Genomic DNA, 21,413 nt, shown 5'->3' with positions numbered 1-21,413 from the left:
CTCAAACTGAATTATAGGAATACTCTTTTATTTTCTTCTGATGAAAGTCGAAGCAGCATGTGACTGTAAACTACTCGAGGAAATGAATTATTTAATATTTTCATTTCTTCGCTGTGCTGTCGACACAAAGCGTCGCGTTGGGTCCATCGCTTCGGCGGTAAATGGGGAACGGAGTGTGTTTACACTAAACACCCTCTGCCTACCCTGCTACATGCGTGAAGCTGAGAAAAAAAATAATGATTTATTTATTTCATACAAAATATAAAATTAATGCAAATGTGTAGTACTAAGAATTGTGTCCGTATAAACGTGTAATAATAAAGATAATGAGTCAGGATCGCCGCTTTGCACCGGATGCGTCGCGACTCGCGCACGCCGCTGTAAGCTTATTAAAGTTTAGACAGTCACTTCTCTTTTGTTAAAAGTAAATTTATTTAGTGTTAAATTAATACTTTTTTGGAATAAGGTGTTATGAATTTCCTATTAAATCTTCTTCTATAAATAAAAAATTGCAGGTTGCAGTTGTTAGAGCAATGGATAATTAACCAACTAACTAAGACCACCGGCTTCTTAGCTGGCAGTTCTTCGAAATTAAATGAAGTTGTAGTCATTATATTATATTGTTTTTATTTTCATTCTTTTATTGAATAATTTTACAGTACAGTTTAAACCATTACGTGAAACGACTAACATTAAAAAAATCTTAATTTTCATTGCTTACTACTACTGAAATTTGTGGCCGACATGGCATAGAGTTACAACCTTCTGTAAACATGATGGATATGATTCGATTCCCACTCGGAGGAATGAATTATTTTATGTTTTTCCATTTAAAAAGAAGACATAATGTAACTATGATTTCTACCACATATCACTGCATCATACTCAACTCAAAAAATGATGTGGAAAACGTGCAAAGGAGTAACTGCCTGCCCAACGATATGCGGGATACAGCGTGAAATTAAAATAAAGAATTAAACGAAGTATGTATGTATATAGGCAAAACAAGAGAAAAGTTACTGCTAACTACAAATTCAAAATAAAAAAATATCTTATCAAATAAAAAGCTTAATATGAATGACCTTTCTAAAATTTCCTTGCTCTACATCAACCAAATCTTTACTAAGTACCTACTTTGTAGGTACTGTCTCAGATATGTATTAGAAATAGCCGTTGCAAGTAGTGGGGATGCGCGTCGTCGCTGCCACGTGACACGCGTTTAAAACTGCTTGTTTTTAATATCATTCGAATGTTTTCTTTTTGTTAATAATATGTTTATTATATGTATATTTTATAAATAAATTGGCAGAGGCCAGTCGTGGTGCTGGGAGACAAAGTGTGAATGTAAACGCAAAAGGCTGTGGGTTCGATTCCCATTCGAGGAAATGAAATATTTATTTTTTTCGATCTGGTGTCAAGGTAAAGCGCGACGTTGAGAATGTATATGCAATACAGAATGCCTCCAGAATTTGGCGGAAAATGAGAGACTGTTAAGAGAAGACACTCCGCTGCTCAGGGACCGCCCATATTATCGAGACATTGCGCGTTGAGTAACGGAACTCTACGCCACGCTTTATCAACCCGATCGAGGGTAAAAAAGAAAGTAACGTTTCTTTATACGAGCTGAAAAGCAATAGTGTAGATTTACTAAAACAAATGTTGTCGATTTTTTGCATCTGCCAATACAGATGTAAATATTTGAAGGCAAATAATAGCGGATATAGATGCGGAAGCGAATTTTATACACTATTTATATATAGAAGATAAAAAATAAACGTAATTTTTAAAAATCCGAAAAACACCGGTAAGTAAAGAGCATATTTCACGATGTGGCAATGCTGTCTCCAACGAAAATAATACTAAATGAGCGTGGGTGGGATGCACTCGATCGCTAAGATCGTAGAAGCAAAGGGATGGATGTGGGCTGTTTGTGTATATTTTCAAAAAAAAGACAGTCTAAGAAATATTTTTTTATTCTTTTTGTGTATGTAGCTTATGTAAACTGATGAATCAATGATATATATACTTTATTTTATTTTTTAATGTTTTGTTTTTTGTTATTATAGAAAGCGAAGCAGACAGGACGCGAAGCCCCCTTGTTAATTTCATTCTTAACTAAATTAACACAAAATTATATCCATAAAATAACAAAAGACATAGATAGTAAAACAAATTAACAAATTGAGGTCAATGATGTCCCACTGCTCCATTAGAGCTGATTTGCAGCGGCACAGCACCTGACTGTGAATGCACGTGGCGTTGAGTTACATAACTCACCACGCTGTCTCGAAAATTAGACAAACAGTGGACCACGTAGTGTTAAGACACTTGGTACTGTACACTAGATTCTCTCTGCCTCCGTTGCTATATGCGATACAGCGTAAAGCTAAAAAATAACTATAAATATGAAATATACCACATCCAAGAATATGTCGCCCTACCGCTGCCTACATCCAATGCATTTTATATGTCTCAGTAAAGTTTATCTTGGTTGTAAGATTATTCACGAGTCCGTTGAACGATATATTTTCTCTTTGCTTTAACTATTCCTTTTCACTGGCGTTGGGTCATATTGCTAGTTCTATTTTGGGCCCGGCCCGCGAGCTTTGGACTTGTGATACTTGGTGACATTACGGCGTTTAATATGTAACTAACTAATTGTTAATTTTAATCTATGAAGCTGAGAATTTTTGCATTTTTTGTACTAATAGTTGTTAAAAGAGCATTTTTATGATCTTTCACGCACTGCGGGATAGGTGGAGGGAAGCTAGTTTTGAAGTGGTGGAACTTAACGTCGTGATGCGTGTACCAGAGCCGAAAAATGAAAATAAATTAAATATAAATAATTCTCCTAATAAGTATCGAAACCACAATCTTTGAGTTTACCGTCTACGATGTCCCTCTGCGCCACTAATGGCTTCAGATCATGGCATGGATTATATACTTACTATAGTCTTCATTTCATGAAAATCGGTGCTATAATTAAAAAAGTACTCATATAGTCTGAATCAAAGTGTGTCTCATTTGTGTATAGTACCGGAAATACCTTACCGCTGTACAATTGTTTGTCATTTTAGAATTTATACGCTTTAATCGGCATAATTTGATGAAGCTTTTTTTTATGTCACGCTGTATCCCGCAGATAGTAAGACAAAGAAAACCTAGTGTTAAAACATACCGTTCTCCACTTCTCCGCCCAATTTTATGTTTTGTTACCAGAGTTAAAGCGAGGGGATAAAAATATTTCATTCTCCTGAGTTGGAATATAACTGACACTTATCGTATTAACATTTAAACGCTGGCCTGAAAAATGTAATAAATAAATATATAGAGCCTTTCTCGCCCAGAGACCAAGGCCACAACCATCAACCATAAGTAAATATCAAAAATACATCTAAATATCACAAGAAAATACAGGAGTCGGTACTAACATGTTAATAAAACGAAATAGCCATTACAACAAATGTAACATGATTATATTAGAAATAGAAACAACGTCGACGTGATTCAGCGTGAGGGCGGCAGATTACAGGGCCAAAATAAAACGCGTGTACGCGTATATTTAATCCAACTATTAGACTGTGAAGTGAACATTTTTTTTATAGATTCACGCTGCATCTCGCATATAGCAGGGTACCAAGAGGGAACCTAGTGTTAAGGTACAATACTTGTTTTTTTTAATGTTAAAACTAGTGTCACGCTCGAGGTTTTATGTATAATAAACGGTTATTGCTATATGGTTTTGAAGAGAAAACGAATGAAAATATGTTTTATTCGTATCTAATAAATTGTTAATTCTTCTAGTTCTAGTTAATTCTTATGATATTCCAAGCTGATTGTAGTTTTATGTTCATTCGACGAGCCAAATTCGATTGCAAAATCTATTTGAATAGAAGGAGATTATCCAGGCATAGAATAGAATATACAGAGGCAACCGTTTAAATAGTGTTAATACACTTTGTCCTCCCCTTTACGCCCAATTTTTTAAACATTGTCTTTCAAGGGGCGGAATTCAACACAGTGCTCGATCTACCTAACGGACTTATTAAGAATTTATTAAAGTTTAGTTTTTTACCTTCCATTATATTTTTAGACAAGCATTTCATTCAGTAAAAGTAATTCATCAATTAGTTAAGTTTTCCGCTCTGGCGTCAAGGTACCGTTGAGCTGTTCTGCCATCATTGAGCTCCAGATCGGAGTGTCTTAACACTATGTTCCCTCTGCCTCTGCGTGAAGCTAAAGAAACAATATAGTATTGAAATTCAATCAATAAGAGTTAACACCAGTGCGTGGCAAGTCGCTCTTCGCGATGTCGGCGCCTCGCGTGTCACTTAATTGCAAAACTTACAGCTCCCATGCCTCGCGGTGGTTTTACATAGATATGATGGAGTAATATTATTTAGTTATAAGTATTTTAAATTAACAAGATGTATTCGTGGCTCAGTGGTATAGTATCTGACTGGAAACGGGTAAGCTGTGGGTTCGATACCCTCTCTGGAAAACGAATTCTTATTAATTAATATTAATATTACTTTGCTCTGTTACCAAAGCAAAAGCGTGGATTTGAGTTTCTCCGTAACAATGAATGGAAAGATGCGACAAGGGACAACGCTTAATCCGATCGTGCCTTTCTATCGTTTGTACCGCGCTCTCGCTTGCACACTCGGCTCAGGTGGAACGTGACAACGCTTTGTCTCGCATAGGAGAGTAGAAAAAACTTAACCTGGTGTTAATTTGTTTAGATACTCTGTTCCCAGCTTTCTGCCTACTTTTTGAGGGACTGTGTGTTAAATGGCAGAGTTCAAATGCTGCGCTTTGCCTTGTTACCAGAGCGAATAAATGAAAATTTATTGCTCTCATAGTATTCTAATAAACATAAAATCATTGTCAGAAAACAAAACTTTTTCTAAGCTCTTCTGTAATCATAATTCATGTGTTTCCGTTCGCGTGAACCGCAACACGCGAAAGACAGAGTTCATAGAAGTTATTTCCCTTAAATAATTGCCAGCCATCTTTTTTGAACGGTGTTGCCCTCGCTATAAATGAGTCACATTAGATATATAAAGATAAATTGTGTACGTTTAATAGATATAGTGTGAAAATTTCATTTTAAAATTTAAAATAACAAAATATTTTACCCATATTTTACCGACCTACAATCCTGAAATAGGTACGGAAGCCTCGATAGGCGAGTCCTCGCACTTAAGCGAATTTATTTTTATATTCATTTACTATTTGAAAGCTGAAAAATAATCAACTCTGTTAAATAAACACCTATCTACATACATATCCTATTATTTTTTTGTGTAAACCACAAAAGCCCCCACCGAAAAATATCTCTAGACACCCCCACACCTATCTTACAGTTAAAACAATACCAACCAAACTTAAATCGAAAACCCAATACTTAACATTTACGAAATACTCACCGCACTTTACAATATCACCACCTAACACCCCGCGTGGTACCCCAGCCCCAGGCCGCGTACCCCATCAAAGTTTCGACAGCGAGACAGGAGGACAGGAGGACAGGTGGTGGGTACCTTCTATTGCGTGTCTGTAAAATTGCTAACGCCCGCTATAACGGAGTGTATAGCTACAATAAATGTTAACAACGCATAATAATTCGTAGGGAAGCTTTGTTTTTTAGTAGTGTGTAAAATATATGATAATTGCTTTTTTTTGTTGGGAATGATCTAGTTCTTATCATTGCTTTATTTTAATAACTCTTACTCTTCTCATTTCTTCCTAAGACATTGCGTTCCCATTAAGATACTTCCTTTTTCCCATTTTTGCCGTATTCTTAGGTATTGCATGTTGAGTGGCGAAAGTCAACGTCGCGATTTGCTACAGTATTTGATCGATAAAATTAAATTATTAAAAAATTCATGCCACGAGTGGCAATCGAACTTATTTTTTTATTATTTATCTATTTTTTTATTTATTATATAACTTATTTTTTTATTGTTGTATAAGTAAATATGGTGAAATGGAATAGCTTTTGTCTTGGTATATCAAGTGGTTGTGAGTTCGATATTATAAGCTCGAAAGAATTTTTTTATTTCATTACCTTGTTAGAACAATGAGTGGCACTCATTCCACGATGTCTCGAATATACGGGCTCGTTATGAAGGAAAATAGAAAAACTCGCCCTTAATGCACGAGAAAAACATGAAAATTAATTTGTGTTGTATGAAATATACTCATTTATAAGGAAAAAAAATATTATAAAAATATTTATTTAAAGACGCACCTTTCAAATTTTAAGCAAAAACGTTTTTTTTAATATTAATTATATTTTAGAGGCGGTCGTGAAGTAGTGGGATGTCTGACTCAAAAACACCATAGTTGTGGATTTGAATTCCCATTTGGGGGACTGAATTATTTTCATTTCCTGGCTACGGATTTGTCATTAAGCAAATCTTGGAAATTTCGTAGAAAGTGGAAAACGGAGTGTCCTATCACTAGGTTCCATCTGTTTACTATGCTATGCGAAAAAAAACGTGAACCTGTTTTTTATTTATAGTTTTTAAGTGAAACATAACCAAAAGACACTTAATTAGTCGCGTTATATATATCACCCTTTCAATTTATCCCAAGTGCCGGGATACGGAAACGAGTCTATTTTCCGAAACGCACTACATTTTGGGCAAGGTGAATGCACTCTCATTAAAGGCTCTCAGATTTGACTGCGTTTTGTGACCATTGCTGTTTTTGTATTCATTTTTATAAATGAAACCCTTTTGATACAGCAATGTACATATGCTTACTCGTGGACGCTGTTAATAATGATGTGTGGGGTGTGATATCGATGTTTACTATTGTTTGATGTTTACTATTAAGTCTTAGTAAGGCAGATAGAATTTAGTGTTAAGACACTCTTCATTACGCTACAGACATTAATATGTGCTTAATAAAACACTGTGTACTATAGAGCACTGGGGGAACTCAAAGCCGCGCGTTGTCTTGTCAGAGCCCCTTAATATTTAAGAAAGCCAGAAACTAGTGATAAATTATTTTTTTCTTTGCTTCTCACGCTTTAAGGAGATGTCAAGCAACTTATAAAACAATAATTAATTAGAACGGCGAATATATTACAATCATATTATAATATTACTTTAGCGTCACGAAAAAAACATTTTAAAAATATGTTCACTCTTTATAAACTATAAATTAGTGATGTAAGTCAAAAGACCTAAAAAAAACTATCAAACACTCGATAAAAAGTACACACCGACATCCAACGACAAAAGTACATCACTAGCACGTGTCACATTACGTACGTCCTTATTTTTATTTTGTCAAATTGTAGCTGAAATAAAACTGGCGGGCGTAATAAAAATACCATCGGTACTGTTATTGCAGCCGCACCGAAATAGAGACGCCCCCGTGTCGACTGTGTCGCGTGACATAGAGCAAGGATCTACTAATATTTGTTTTATCTTTGCACATCACTATTAAATTTATTATGAGGACTATGTATGGGAGTTTCGCCGTTCTCCACTTTTCCGTGTCATCAAGCCTCTTAACTTTTCTCAGCTTTATGCTGTATCAGCTCAACTTAGCTATATTGTACTATGCTATGCTATACTAGTTTCTCGTCGTATGCTAAACTAGTATTAAAGCTCTCCGTGCCAAATGCACAGCACGATTTTGTAAGATATTAAATGTTGGGCTCTATTCTCACTGGCACTATACAAACAACGAAACAAAAAAATTAGCACAAAATAGACCAGAGTGAAAGAAATGGAGAAAGGCCTTTGTTCAACAATGGAACAATTCTACCTGTACTGAAAAAAGTAAAAAAATAAACCAAAATATTACCTCATTTCATTTTATATTTCGTGTTTAACACCCGTAGTTAAATCATCAATCCAAAATTCACTAAGAAGAAATGCTTACTTATAGAACTACTCTTATATGTGTTGTATGAACCATACCATAGTATATAGGTACCTATATGAATCATGCAAATTTTTTATTATTATAAAATTACAAAGTTGCATTTAAATTGTCTAAACTCTTATAAAAGCTACTTATTACAAGAATTTATAATATGGAAATGTTGAGTTTTAAAATGCTATGTAATTTTAGGTGATTCTGCTTTTTATACATTTTGAGAGTTTGAAGCTGTCCTGATGCAACCGCCCAGCATTTGAATGTAAATTCTGGGAATTGATATTTCTCCGCTCTTGTAATAAGGCAGAGCACGGAGATGAGTTCTGCCACTAAACACGCAATGTCGTAACTTTGGCGTTGCGCGGGAAATAGAGAGTCATAACACTAAGTCTTATATTCGGGATACAGCGTAAAGCTAATAAAAAAATGGATACCTACACTCAAGCCATGTCTCCTCTGTCTATATACTATGGACGCACTCAGGAAACGTAAGTTCCCACTTAACCAGCGTCGTACGCGCCGCACGTGCTATCATTAGCGTCGGCCTGTCTCAGCCAGACCTGCTGCTGTTCTGTGACAGGTTCAAATCAAATCGCTTCTTGGTTTTGTTTGTATTTTTGTATGGAGTTTGGATGCATTTTTAATGTAATAGGATGGAAAATTGTCTTCAGCATTGCATGAAATGTTCAATATGATCATTGAAGTTGTTTGCATTATAAGATTCTTCTGTTGGCTCTTTGTCTGGCTCTGCCGTTGGTTAGATGTATGGCTTCTTAGTAAGGCAAGGCACCGCCGGAACCGCGTGGCGTAGTATAGCATGTAGGTTCCTTTAAAAGTAGGAGCACTGGGAGTTTCAAGGAAACCAAAAAACACCAGAATTTTATGTTTTATAGTCCACGCAAACAAAATTGCGGTTATATAATTATTATAATCTGTTACTCCAGCAGAAGTACGAAGGCATGTGATGGCTATCAAATCTGATGCGACAGGTAGCGACAACATAAGCCGACGCATGATTTTGTTAACCCTTAATTCAGTTCTTCCTATCCTATGTCACATTTTCAACTGCTCCTTATCCTCTTGCGAATTTCCTGATGCTTGGCGTCATGCATTAGTGATCCCTATTCCAAAAATATCCAACCCCACTTCCTTTTCAAACTATCGTCCAATTTCCATACTTCCTTTCCTTTCCAAAGTACTTGAACGCATTGTGCACGACCAGCTATACCTGTTCCTATATAAAAACAATATCCTGTCCTCTTTCCAGTCCGGCTTCCGTCCTGGCCATAGTACAGTTACAACACTCAACAAAGTATGTGATGACATTAGACATGGCATTGATAACCAACAGGTTACTGTACTTGCGTTATTGGATTTTTCTAATGCGTTCAATACAGTTGACTTCGACATCCTTTTAGCAATTCTAAGGTCCATTAACATTTCTTCAAAAGCTACTGAATGGTTTTCCTCATATCTTTACGGCCGCACTCAAAGCATTAAGCATGACGGGAAGCATACTTCTCAATGTCATTTAGGCGCTGGCGTACCGCAAGGAGGTGTGCTGTCTCCCTTACTGTTCTCCATTTTTATTAACAATCTCACTCCACATATATCAACATCTTATCATCTCTACGCCGACGATTTACAAATTTATAAGACGGTACCTGCTAATGACACACCCAGAGCGATAGATGAAATTAATTCCAATTTACAATTAATTAGTTCTTGGAGTAAATCGTTCGGACTATCTATTAACCCAAGTAAATCTAATGTATGTATGTTTGGGCATCCTAAGCAGTTATTTAAAATAAAACCAAATCTCCCTCAAATCCTTTTTGACAATGTCTGCTTAGAGGTTAGTGATAGTGTCAAGAACTTAGGAGTCAGAATGGACAGCACATTTTCTTGGTCGCCTCAAATTGCCGAGCTCAGCCGTAAGATCTTCTGTGCTATAAGAAGTTTGAGAAGATGGAAGAACCTACTACCATTAAAGACTAAAATCTCATTGGCTCAAACTCTTCTTCTCCCTATACTTGATTATGCCGACTCGTGTTACTTAGATTTATCTCAACAACTACTAAATAAGCTTGAACGGATGCAGAATCTTATAATCCGATTTATCTTTGGATTGCGAAAGTTTGATCACGTAACACAATACCGTACTCAGCTTAAATGGCTCACTGTAAAAGACCGACGACAATTACACTCTCTCACTCTCCTTTTCACAATCCTTTACCACCCTGTCACTCCTTCGTACCTCAAAGAACGGTTTAAGTTCTTGGGGTCGAACGCCCTCCACTCCCAACACCTTCGTTCCCGCAACAACAACCTCCTAGAAATCCCCTCATGTCACACTAAATGCTATGGAGACTCTTTTACTGTCCAAACAGTAAAACTCTGGAATGCTCTGCCAGGTGAAGTTAGACGATCTCCGTCAGTAAATATTTTTAAGCGTAGGCTTAAAAATTACTACTTAGAACAATATTTAAAATAAAGTATCATAATATGTACGTATGTATACATTTCCGTATTATTTTAATATGTATGTATGTATGTGTCTATGTATGTATGTATGTATGTGTATGTATGTATGTAGTTTGTGTGTATATGTTTTTATATTTGTATGTATGTGTATTAAATAAATATATATATATTATTTATTTAATTATATATTTTTTTTTACTTTGTTAAATAATACTTTTTGCGCTACTACTTACTACTATAATTTCTTTCATAAGTCCTGCACTTTTAATGGTTGCCTGTAAGAGATCACTTGCAGTGATAAGGCCGCCATTGCACATGTTAATTTAAGTACCTATGTATCCTTCTTTTTCTTTTCTTTCTTTTTTTTTCTGTGTAAATTTTATATGTATATATTTTCTTTTCATGTGCAATAAAGTATTATTATTATTATTATTATTATTATTATAGTAAATGAAATAAAGTGCAAATTACATATTTGAAATATTATAAAGAATACAGTTAAAGTTTGCAAATAGTTTTTATGTGCAATTACGTCATTGTTGCACCAAATGAGCAATATCATTACAATGGAGTTAAAAGTCAAAAATTACAAAAAAAATAAGCAAATTATAAAACATTTCTTAACAAGCCCTGATTAATTATAACGACTGTTATGAATGAAGCATTGTCACCGTGACGGCGTCTCTGGCCACCGTCCAGGTGACGAACGTAACGTACGAATATTATGTGTAAAACACGTATTGCGTGTTACGTGACTAATTTTATTATCTTTTTATATACAAAAATTATTGTCTTTTGAAATTTTAAATATGTAGATTTACCCAATTGTTTTTGTGGTTACTTCTTCAGTTTCGTGAATCTAGTGTTAGGAAACTAAGTTCCCGCACTTTCTATTCAATGGTTGAGATATTGCGTGTTGAGTGGCGGAACTAGACGCTGCGGATTGCGTCATTATTAGAGCAAGGAAATGAAAATATTAAATATTTCATTTCTTCGAATGGGAACCGACCTCACAACCTGTCGCTTTTATAATCGCACGTTTATGCCCTTGCGTCACAACTGGCCTCTATATTAATATTGAAATATTACATAGAAATATAAATCTTCAGTACTGCATGCACATTATACAAAAACATTATATACTGAGGAAAGGGCATAGCGCGGCGCTGAGTTACGCCACTCAACACGCAAGGCCTCCAGAATTAGCCGGCTTTTAAAGCTCTAAATAAGCTCAAACATTATAATTACAGTATTAAATCTCTCAACATTAACAATATGATCAACTAAAGCTCTAACCGTTCGGACATTCACTCTAATTCCATATATATATAATTATTACACTGAAATAGAATTGTCGTGTCGTGTCGTTCACCCGGCGACATATTTGGTTAAGTTTATAAGTAACACTTGTATGTTTATAGGTACTTTTGTTTGTCTAATGGAGAAAAGTTTTTTTTAGATTCACACTGTATCCCGCACGTAGCATAGGGAACCTGGTACCCTAGTGTTAAGAAACCGTTCCCATTAAGATGCTATCGTTCCTCACTTTTCGCCGAATTCTTAAAGTATTGTGTGTTGAGTGGCGGTACTCAACGCCGTGCCTCGCCTCGTTAATAGAGCGAGGAAAAATAAATAATAAATATCTATATATATAAAAGGACTTGTCCTCAATGACTGAGGTAAGACGCACGCACAGCCGTAACCACTGATGGCAGAAACGTGAAATTTGGACAGATGTTTACTTTGGTAATCTGGACATCCACTAAGAAGGGATTTTGAACAATTTTAACACTAAAGGGGTGAAATAGGGGTTGAAAGTTTGTATGGAAAAAAAATTAAATCGGCACCGATTTTCATAAAATTTGAAATTTAGATTTCTAAAAGTATTTAATTGAACTAAGTTCCGTCATTCAACATGCAATCTCTTGAAAATTAGGCCGTGCGTGGAGAACAGAGAGTCTTACTATTAGATTCGGTCTGTCTATTCTACAACATGCGAGATACAACGGTTCGCCTAGAAATATTTAGGCTGTAGCTTCTTTGACAATTATATTACGTTGATTTTTTTCGTTTAAGTGTGTAATGAGAAGAATAGATTTAAATATTTTATATTAAACTTTTTTTTATTTCTCCGAGTGGTAATCGAACCTACAACCGAAGCTTTAACCTTTTGGAGACGTTGCGTGTTAAGTGGCGGAAGTCAACGCCGAGCTTTTTGCCTTGGGCAAAACGGCAAAAGCCGGCATCCTCCTAATTCATTACATTATTTATAAAAACAATAATTATATTTAGTACTCTGAGTAAATCACCACATAAATTATCTTGTGTCGTGTAACGCCATCTAACATTTTTATCAGAAACTTAAAATTCTGTATAACGCCACCTAGCGATCTAAAGCCCAAGCAATATGTTATAGGTCTCATCGCTTACTTTACCACAAAGCTTTTTGAAACTTTCCGCTAGATGTCACTGTAAATATTTATAAAACAAAATATTTTCCGTAATCCTCTAAAATATTTTTTGTGAAGATGTCAAGGCGAAAATGAAGAACATCCTCTAATTACTAATTATTATTCTTTATTTTTCTTTTTTAACATCCGCACTTTGTGGGGTCAAGTCACTTAATGGAATGTTTAAATATTATAATTATTTAAAAAACATTTTGTATTTCCTTATGTTTACATTAAAAAAAATGTGCGAGTTACTACTTTTACAATTTATATAGCAATGCCAAAAAAAATGTAACTAAAATAAATTCAATCAACTAAAAACGAATAAAAAGCAATTAAGTGTATTATAGTCCTAAGTTTTTTCTGCTTGTTTTACTTGCTTTAATAACCTTTTGGTTTTAGTCAAAAGATTTGTAAGAAACAATATTGAGGGTATCATCATATTATTATTTTTTATATTAAGGCTTAAAGTGAACTTAACTAACCTAAATACTTTATCTTAAATTTACCAACCTACGGTCCTTTATCGTTTACCATTCACTTATATACACATACATAAAAAAAAACAAATAAAAATCTATAAAATAGCGAGATTTTATAGTGATGTCCTAACTATTTTTGAATTGCACAACTTTCATTATGAGGGTATTTAGTAAATTTTTATTTATATTTTATTTCACGATGCATCTTGCAGATGGATAGGTATAGCGAGTGTCAAGACCCTCCGTTCTCCACTTTCCCCTCGAATTCGAAAGAGTGTTGAGTGGCGGATCTTAACACCGCACTTTATTACGATGGCCTTATTTAATAGGCAACAATGTTATGTTTAAATATACACAATGTAAGATTACACACAGTAGGTAAGAAATTACACTAAATGACAACACTATAGTCAATTTTGACAGATCAATGTTGAAACATACGGAACTCCTGGCTCCAAATCGTGTTATTCCTGTCATGTAAAATAAACCTTATCATTATAAGAATAGGGGTGATATTGACAATACTAAAGTATAATGTACTAAAATGTATGACGATGTTAGTTGTTAATTTCGATGTATATTCTTATTTTAGTGTACATTGAACGTTAAGAGATTTAGTGCACTTTTCGTATTTTTTTTAATTTTAATAAAAAAATAATTAATATGCACTCAAATATTATAATGAACGAGACGAGAAATTAAAAACCAAACCCACAATCGTTGCGTTTATATTTGTGATAGCTTATATTATAAGTATGTTTATTTCATATAGTTGTAATAGCTTATAGCGATACAGAAGCAAAATGTCAATCATATTTGAATCGACGATATTGACGTAGATCTAGATATAGGTACATTCCCTGGGATGGCTAACCCGAGTGCTTTACGTAATTTAATGACATTGTAACCTATATTTTAAACAATACAATCTTATTTCTACAGCAAACAAAATAATCTAAAACAAATATTTAAAACAAACTATCAATGTATACCTCATATACAAACATTTTCGTAGCAAACGTCGTTCCCATACGCTTATATTTTTAGACCGTAGCGAGCTCTGGCTGAACGCTGTCTTTAGTGAATCTTAAACTATGGAATAATATATATATTATTCTTTTATTATTATAGTGAAATAAGTGAAATTGTAACAATGTGTTTATTATGACAAAGACTGTAGCCATGGATCATTTTAGGAGGCCGAGATTCAGGGCTCGGAGGAGGGTACGTACAGTTTTAGGTTATGTCCTTACTAATGTTATAAAGCTGAGTATGTTTGGTTAAGCACTATAATCTCAAGAAGTACTGGTTGGAATTGTAGTTCTTATTATGTTGGGTAGTCCATGAACGGACGCTACGGTAAGTCACGTTAATCGTTTTAATATAAGTCACTGAACCTACGGTCAAAACTTTTGCGTGTTGAGTAGCGGAACTCAACGCTGCGCTTTGCCTTGTTACCATGGCAAGGAAATGAAAATATTAAATATTTCATTGGTATATGTGGGAATTGAACAGTCGCATGTATACAGAAGAATGTATAAGCAATTTTGAGGTCTTACCATTGTAATAGTAATGAGTTTATATCTGGCAAAACGAAATGCGGTGTTCAGTTCCGCAATTCAATAAGCAAAGATACGGACTCGTATGCGCGACACAGCATGAAACTGAAAAAAAGTGAAATTGGTAGGTTAATAGTTAAATTACCTTTTTGCTAATACAAATATTGTATTTTGTATAAAACTATACCTTAAGCTATAAAATTGGGTCATTTTTGTCAATTAACAACGGCTCTGCAAATAGCTTGTAAGCTCGCTTTGTCGCAATCAACACTGTAAGCACCAATTAGCAAACGCCGAGGAACTATTAAAATTTAATTTATTTCAAAACTACGAACCTTCAATAGGTACTTAATTAAAATGCTATAATTTAGTTGTATGTTTTCAACTCACACTGTATGCCGCACACAGTATGTTAGACAGAGAGATTAGTGTTACGACACCCCGTTCCCCATTGACCAAGACCTCTTTGTCACCTTATTTTAATTTCCTTGCTCTGGTAACAAGAAAAAGCGGCATTGTGTTGCGCCAATCAACATGTATGTATGGAAACAGCAGAAAGTGGAAAACATAGTGTTTCAAGTTTCCTCTGCCGACCTTTTACTATTTGCTATATACGAGTACCTTACCCGTAAAATGTTAGCGATGAGTAAAATGTCAGAACGTCACGTGATGAATCATACACCATTCATAAAACGGAGACTCATTCCGTCGTAACATTCCTTCACATATAAATATTATTCTCATATCACGATTTTTATTAATATAGAATGAATTGCCTAATTTTATTATCTATATTTATGAACTAAAAATAAATAGGTATATTAAGTATAAATGGGTAAAACAGAAAACTATCCAAGTAGTTGAGGCTAGTCATGGGGCACCAGCAAAAGAATGCGACGGCATACGCGAAGGGCTGTGGCCTGTGGGTTTGATTCCCAGTCAAGAAATTACAGTCAACTATGTATAGTTGATCGAAGAGTCATTTTATTAAATTTTTCTCGTATTTCTCTAAATCTTATGAAGTTCGGTGTAGTGCTGTACCTTTGATGTCGCGCTGAACTTGCAATGATGGCGAGCACGGTTCCCACTTCGGGGAATATATTTGAATTAGAGGCCGGTAGTAAGCGCGAAAGTTGTTCGTTTTCGATTGGGCAGTATGCTGTTGGCCCTAATAGCCCCCTACGGCGTTGCCGGGGTTTGGGGAGGCCGAGCTAGAAGAGCTCTGACCTTGCCTTGGTTACCGTGGGAGGTACCAATAATAAAAAACACGGCGTGGTACACTGTGTAGGGATGCAACAGGTATGGGTTTCAATTCCAACTTAAAGAAATAAATTATTTTCCTCCCTCCACAAAAGAAGATAAAGCGAAACGCTAAATTCTGTAACTCAACACATAATGGCTCGAAAATAGGATGGAAAGTAGAAAACTAACGTCTTTTTTGTTTTTATTAACTTCAGGAGCTTTTAGTGAAAAAGCTTCCATTCTAAGCCAAAGTTCATTTCATACTTTGCTTCACTCAAATATATATTTAGCCGAAAAGTTTCCATATTCTTGTATAAACTAGAGTTGAATGACAGCGGTCAGCTGTGGAGCTTTCGGGAGAGGGTTACCACAAAAATATGCATTTTTTATATTAATGTATTAATTAACATGTATTAACATTATATCGTACTGTATATACACTGTATTTTGACAAAAAAAATATTTTAAGCCAAATTTGAATTTTAGTTCTCGGGATATAGATTGGTAAATCGTGGCTTTCGGTACCGCCGTCGAATAAGCAATTTAATGTTAGAATATTAAACGTCTTTCACACACCTGTGGCGTTAAGTTCCACTATTCGGTAACTCATCGTCTAGAACATATGTGCAGTAAGTGGGAAATTAACGTATTAGGAAAAAATAATATTATGTATTTTCTCTATTTTCCCTGCATAGCAGGATAGGAAGATGAAACCTAGTATGTAAACACTCTATAGCTTACTTTCCGCCTAATTTTCGAGGATGGGGATTGAACCTACAGTTGTCGGGTGCGTATTACGTCTCTTCGCGTCCCATTACGCCATGATATATATCTATATTTTTTTTATATATGTCATTTAATTCATACATTTTGACAACCCTATATCGGCGACGTCACAAGTGGGTCAACGACGTCTCCGTCGCGGCGGATACCATCGATCGGAACGACGCGCAAGCGCATCTCACACATTACAAAAATAAACCTTATCACAAAGGCACAAAGTATAAATTCCATTAAAATAACTACAAATTTAACGTATACTGCAATTTGATTTGCAACTAAAAGCTTTTTCTATTATGAACTCTATTATTAAGGAATAAAGTATTTTTTTACTTGCGAAATGTTTGATTGGTTTGTTAATTTTGTCAATGACACGGTGATTTGTGTTCTATTGTTCAAAGAATAGGGTTGGAATTTATTGAAAAATCATAATCGATATCGATATTGTGTGCTTGATTCAATTAATTATGACTAAGTAAATCGAGATTGCATTGAAAGGTTATTTTTTAATTGAGTAACAACAGTGTTAGAAATATTGGGGTTAATATTTCAATTATTATTTTCTTAATAATAAAACTTAGAAATACGTTCAGTTCATGCGTAGTTTTTCATGTAAAGTTAAAATTTACATAAAGGAAAATTTAAATAATAAATTGACTTCAAATATCTGAAAATTATTATTAATGACCTACAGAAAAACAGGACACACATTTGGAATGTTACCTGAATTGGAATATACTAAAAGCTACGTAGCTACTTAGAGCTTGTATAATAGAACACACTGATCTCGGGAACTACTGCGTTCTCATTTTTGAGATATTGCGTACTACGTATTTAGTGGACACGCTTTGCTTCTTTGGTAGCAACGAGAAAATGACAACACAACAAAAAATATTCCCCCAAGTGGGATTTGAACCCACACAAGGCTTACAGTCACATGCCTCCACGACGGTCTCATATAAGCTAGTTACATATATATGTATATATAAAAGTACATAAGATCAAAGGTCATTTTGTGACGTCAGTTGAACGTCGCGGCGAGTACGTGTGCCCGTGCAGTACTCTTAATAAACCCACGCATTGCCGCTACGATAACTTTGTATGGGACTACGTAAACAAACAACTTTACGCGTAAACTTAATGTATATTTGTAAATAAATATATTCCTTTTTTGGGAATTCATTTCTTTTTAAATTATATAATGGTATAATTTAGTTCATTAATTTTCGTCAAGTGTGGCGGTGAGTACTTCTTGGTAGTGGAACTCATCGTCACTCTACACACAATGTCTCAAAAATTGGGTGGTGCATCGGGACCGACATGGAAATGTCTTAAATTTGATTTCTTCTTACTATCCTGCTGTACGTACGAGGGTGAGAGCGCGAGGCTAAAAAAACAAAATGGTTTTCACTAATTAAATTCATGGGAATTTGTATACTTTTATATCTGCATGCATTGTTATTTGTATTTTTATTCAAAAGTACTTGTAGCTAATTTATTTTTAAACAATCATAATATACTGGTGACGGCATATTTAGTCATGGTACATTGTTAAAACATAAAAGATCTCATGAATAAAATTAAACACAAACTTTTAGTGACAATTCGAATCAGTGGGTCGACATTCTAAAACAATTAAATATTTTTATAATCTTGATTAAACTTTAATCTAAAAACATAATTTTTATACCACAACAAGAAATAACTAACGCTAGCTGCACTCTATTCCGCCTAGAGAGAATCGATTCCTAAAATATCGATTACAAACTACATAGCTACAACAAAAAGCGAATCGATCAAAGTTTTACAACTGAAACGCAACGAGTTCTACGTCAAAGTAAAATGTCCTGGAAACGTTTCAATATTTACTCGCACTGTATACAGTGAGTGCTAGCGTTGCGCGCGCACCCATTCACTATGGGGGGCGAGGGAGGGAAAACTGGGAGGGGAACTATGGGATATCAAAACGGGCTTAAGCTCCGTTCTTGTCGGTTGTGTTAACGGCCTGCCCAGCGGCCGATGCGCGGACACGACGGCAGATCACGACGGTATCCCGCTGGTGGCCCAGAGCGGCCTACCACTGCCACCATGCCGTAACATGATGGGGTACAACAACCAAGGGCACGGATACAACAAGTTGTTCACGCAGGTTTGCCTCAGTGCTGTGAATTGTGCGCAATGAGACTGTTTTGGAAGTTTCTGAAGAACCTCCGTAGTTTGGGTAAAGGGAACGCGTTTGGATTGAGTGGAATTGCGATTATATTATAGCTTTTTACACGTTTTCACAGGTATTTACGCGTATTTATTGTGTAAACACAACGTAGTGTACTAGTAAACAGGATAGGTATTGTATAAACGTAGGTAGCAGCTAGTGTTAGTTGTGCTACGATCATAATAGAAACTATTATCGATATGACACAAACAAATTAGAATATTTTTGTTAACTAAAAGCTAGGAAACTAAAAGCTATTTTTCTTATTTACATATTAACGCATTATTCGTGACAGAGCTTGTTTATTTAAAAGCTCGGAATTCGCTGTAAACTTAACGTCAGTCATAAGTCAGTCATATGATACAAACCATTGGTTTGGTAATGTACATTTCATTTAATAATTATAATTACCATTAATTAAATTTAATTTATAATTTTCATTTTTTACTTAATTTTTTGTGAAAATATTTGGTAAAATGGGCGCTTCATACATAAATTTCATTACTTATTACGTAGTAATCAAATCCATGTAGATATGTATATGATCGAAGTTAGTAATAGTACAATTAATGGAAAAGTGCATTACTTAGTAATTAATCATGTATATTACTAAGTAATCATCATAAATGCGCTTAACTACACTTGTTGCGTTGTGTTATCGAAAAAACGGTAATTTGCTCTTAGAATTTTCATTTAATCGTTTTTTATTCATAGCGCACTCGACGTCCATTAAAAACTATATTTTAGTAACGATACTCTTACATCCATATTTGGACATAAACATAAATTAAGCATTAACTTGAAATCATTAATTTATCTCGATTTTGAACTCACTACTACGTACCAAGCAATCATACTTCCCAACCACTGAACCAAACATATATTTATCAAGAATTTTAAAATTTTCTTTTACCAAACGGAACGCTCGTATATCTTGCGGGTCTGGTGTTTATCACAAGTTTGTGCCGCGGTTTAATTACCGCTGTCAAATGGACAGATAACGATGCACTACCTACTACCGTAATTGCCTTATGCTGCTTTTATCTCTTGGTAATGGATTGTTTTTTATATTTTCATGTATTTATCCAGCCTACATTGTGTAGAGTGTAAACAAAGGTAGCTGATGAAAGATCGAAAAATTATCATATTTAATTTATGGACATCAGTCCAGTAATGGGCACGTTAAACCCATGGAAAGCAGTTTTCTATCCTTTTTAATTAAATGATCGTGCCCATGGCGTTGCAAGGTGTTGGGCATACACCCTGAAACTTGTGACCTAACAATAGGTTTAAAGGGCGCCTTTGAAAGAGCCTTAATTTCCCACTTTCCGAGGTTCTCTTCCTATATAGCCAAACTTCTCTTCAACTATTCCTGGTCAGTTCGTTCGTGACTTCGAATCACTACGAAGACTAGGAAGTAATATACTACGAACGAAACAAAAGCATCCCAAATATGAATAAAGTGGAATTCTTTAATCAACTACAAAACTTTATACCGTTCGAGAGATGGATTCTGCTTATTATTCTTCAGTAAAAGAGCAACTGTTGAATTTTTTGCCAGCTCTTCTCACCAAGTACCTTTCGTGATGGTGGTAGCATGCTGAAAAACTGATACTACTGACATTTCTATACTATTATATTTTACATAGGTATATGATGCAAAATATACTACGGAATAGTTCACATTTGCTTATATGACATAGTTATACATTCAATTTCCGCTGGGAAACTATCTAACTGTAGATATGTTAATTAAACAAATGTTTCCTTGATGAGCGACGAGCGAAAAATGGAGCTCATCACTAGAAGCTTTAAATTAATAGAAAGATCAATGGCTTATGGCTGATGAAATCACATGGCTCAGGGTTACGTCTGACTAAATCGTGACTGTTGTAGGTTCGATTTTTACATGGAAGAATGAGAATAAAACGTAGAGTTTAGAGGTCAGAGCCACAAGACGGTTTCGAAGAGGCGCGGATTCATTAATTAAACTAAATATAATATAAAAAGATTAATATAAAATAAAATATTTTCCCTGAAAAAGCCTCTCCTGTTTAGCGTCAAACTCCATCGTTACACCTTCAAAAGTATGTATTGTTGACTTACGTCATCCATTCGGTAAACAGCTAAATCTAAATCGGGTCTATTCTTTGCAAACCGTGTCAGTACTGAATCGTTATTTTAATGAACTACGCCAATGTTACTTAGCAATACTAAGTGGTACTCTGGTAATAAGGTAAAGCGCAGCGTTTAGTTCCGTCACTGGACACGCAATGTCTCGAAAATCAGGTCGAAAATGGGAACA

At 35.0% G+C, this 21,413-nt stretch overlaps 1 protein-coding gene across 28 annotated transcripts in view; it reads left to right on the top strand.

The window, feature by feature from the left end:
• The window catches only part of Ca-beta (Calcium channel protein beta subunit), a 127,292-nt gene that overhangs the window by 88,299 nt on the left and 17,580 nt on the right, over nt 1–21,413 (top strand). For 3 of the 28 annotated variants that reach the window (XM_085196370.1, XM_085196347.1, XM_085196302.1), the window contains exon 1: nt 14,361–14,539. The exons of 16 other annotated variants lie outside the window; for them this stretch is intronic. In XM_085196370.1, the coding sequence (XP_085052496.1) occupies nt 14,480–14,539 (60 nt within the window). In that variant the 5' untranslated portion in view covers nt 14,361–14,479. Of the gene's footprint in view, nt 1–14,360; nt 14,540–18,846; nt 19,185–21,413 lie in introns of those variants that run through there. 9 more of the 28 variants (XM_085196328.1, XM_085196337.1, XM_085196363.1 and 6 more) reach the window with 7 other exon arrangements.

This window comes from Heliconius melpomene, chromosome 1 (assembly GCF_056956725.1).
Source record: "Heliconius melpomene rosina isolate 202511_hmr_F chromosome 1, ASM5695672v1, whole genome shotgun sequence".
Taxonomy (NCBI): Eukaryota; Metazoa; Arthropoda; class Insecta; order Lepidoptera; family Nymphalidae; genus Heliconius; species Heliconius melpomene.
Note: the sequence above shows the minus strand (reverse complement) of the source record. Positions and strands in the feature narration are given on the sequence as shown.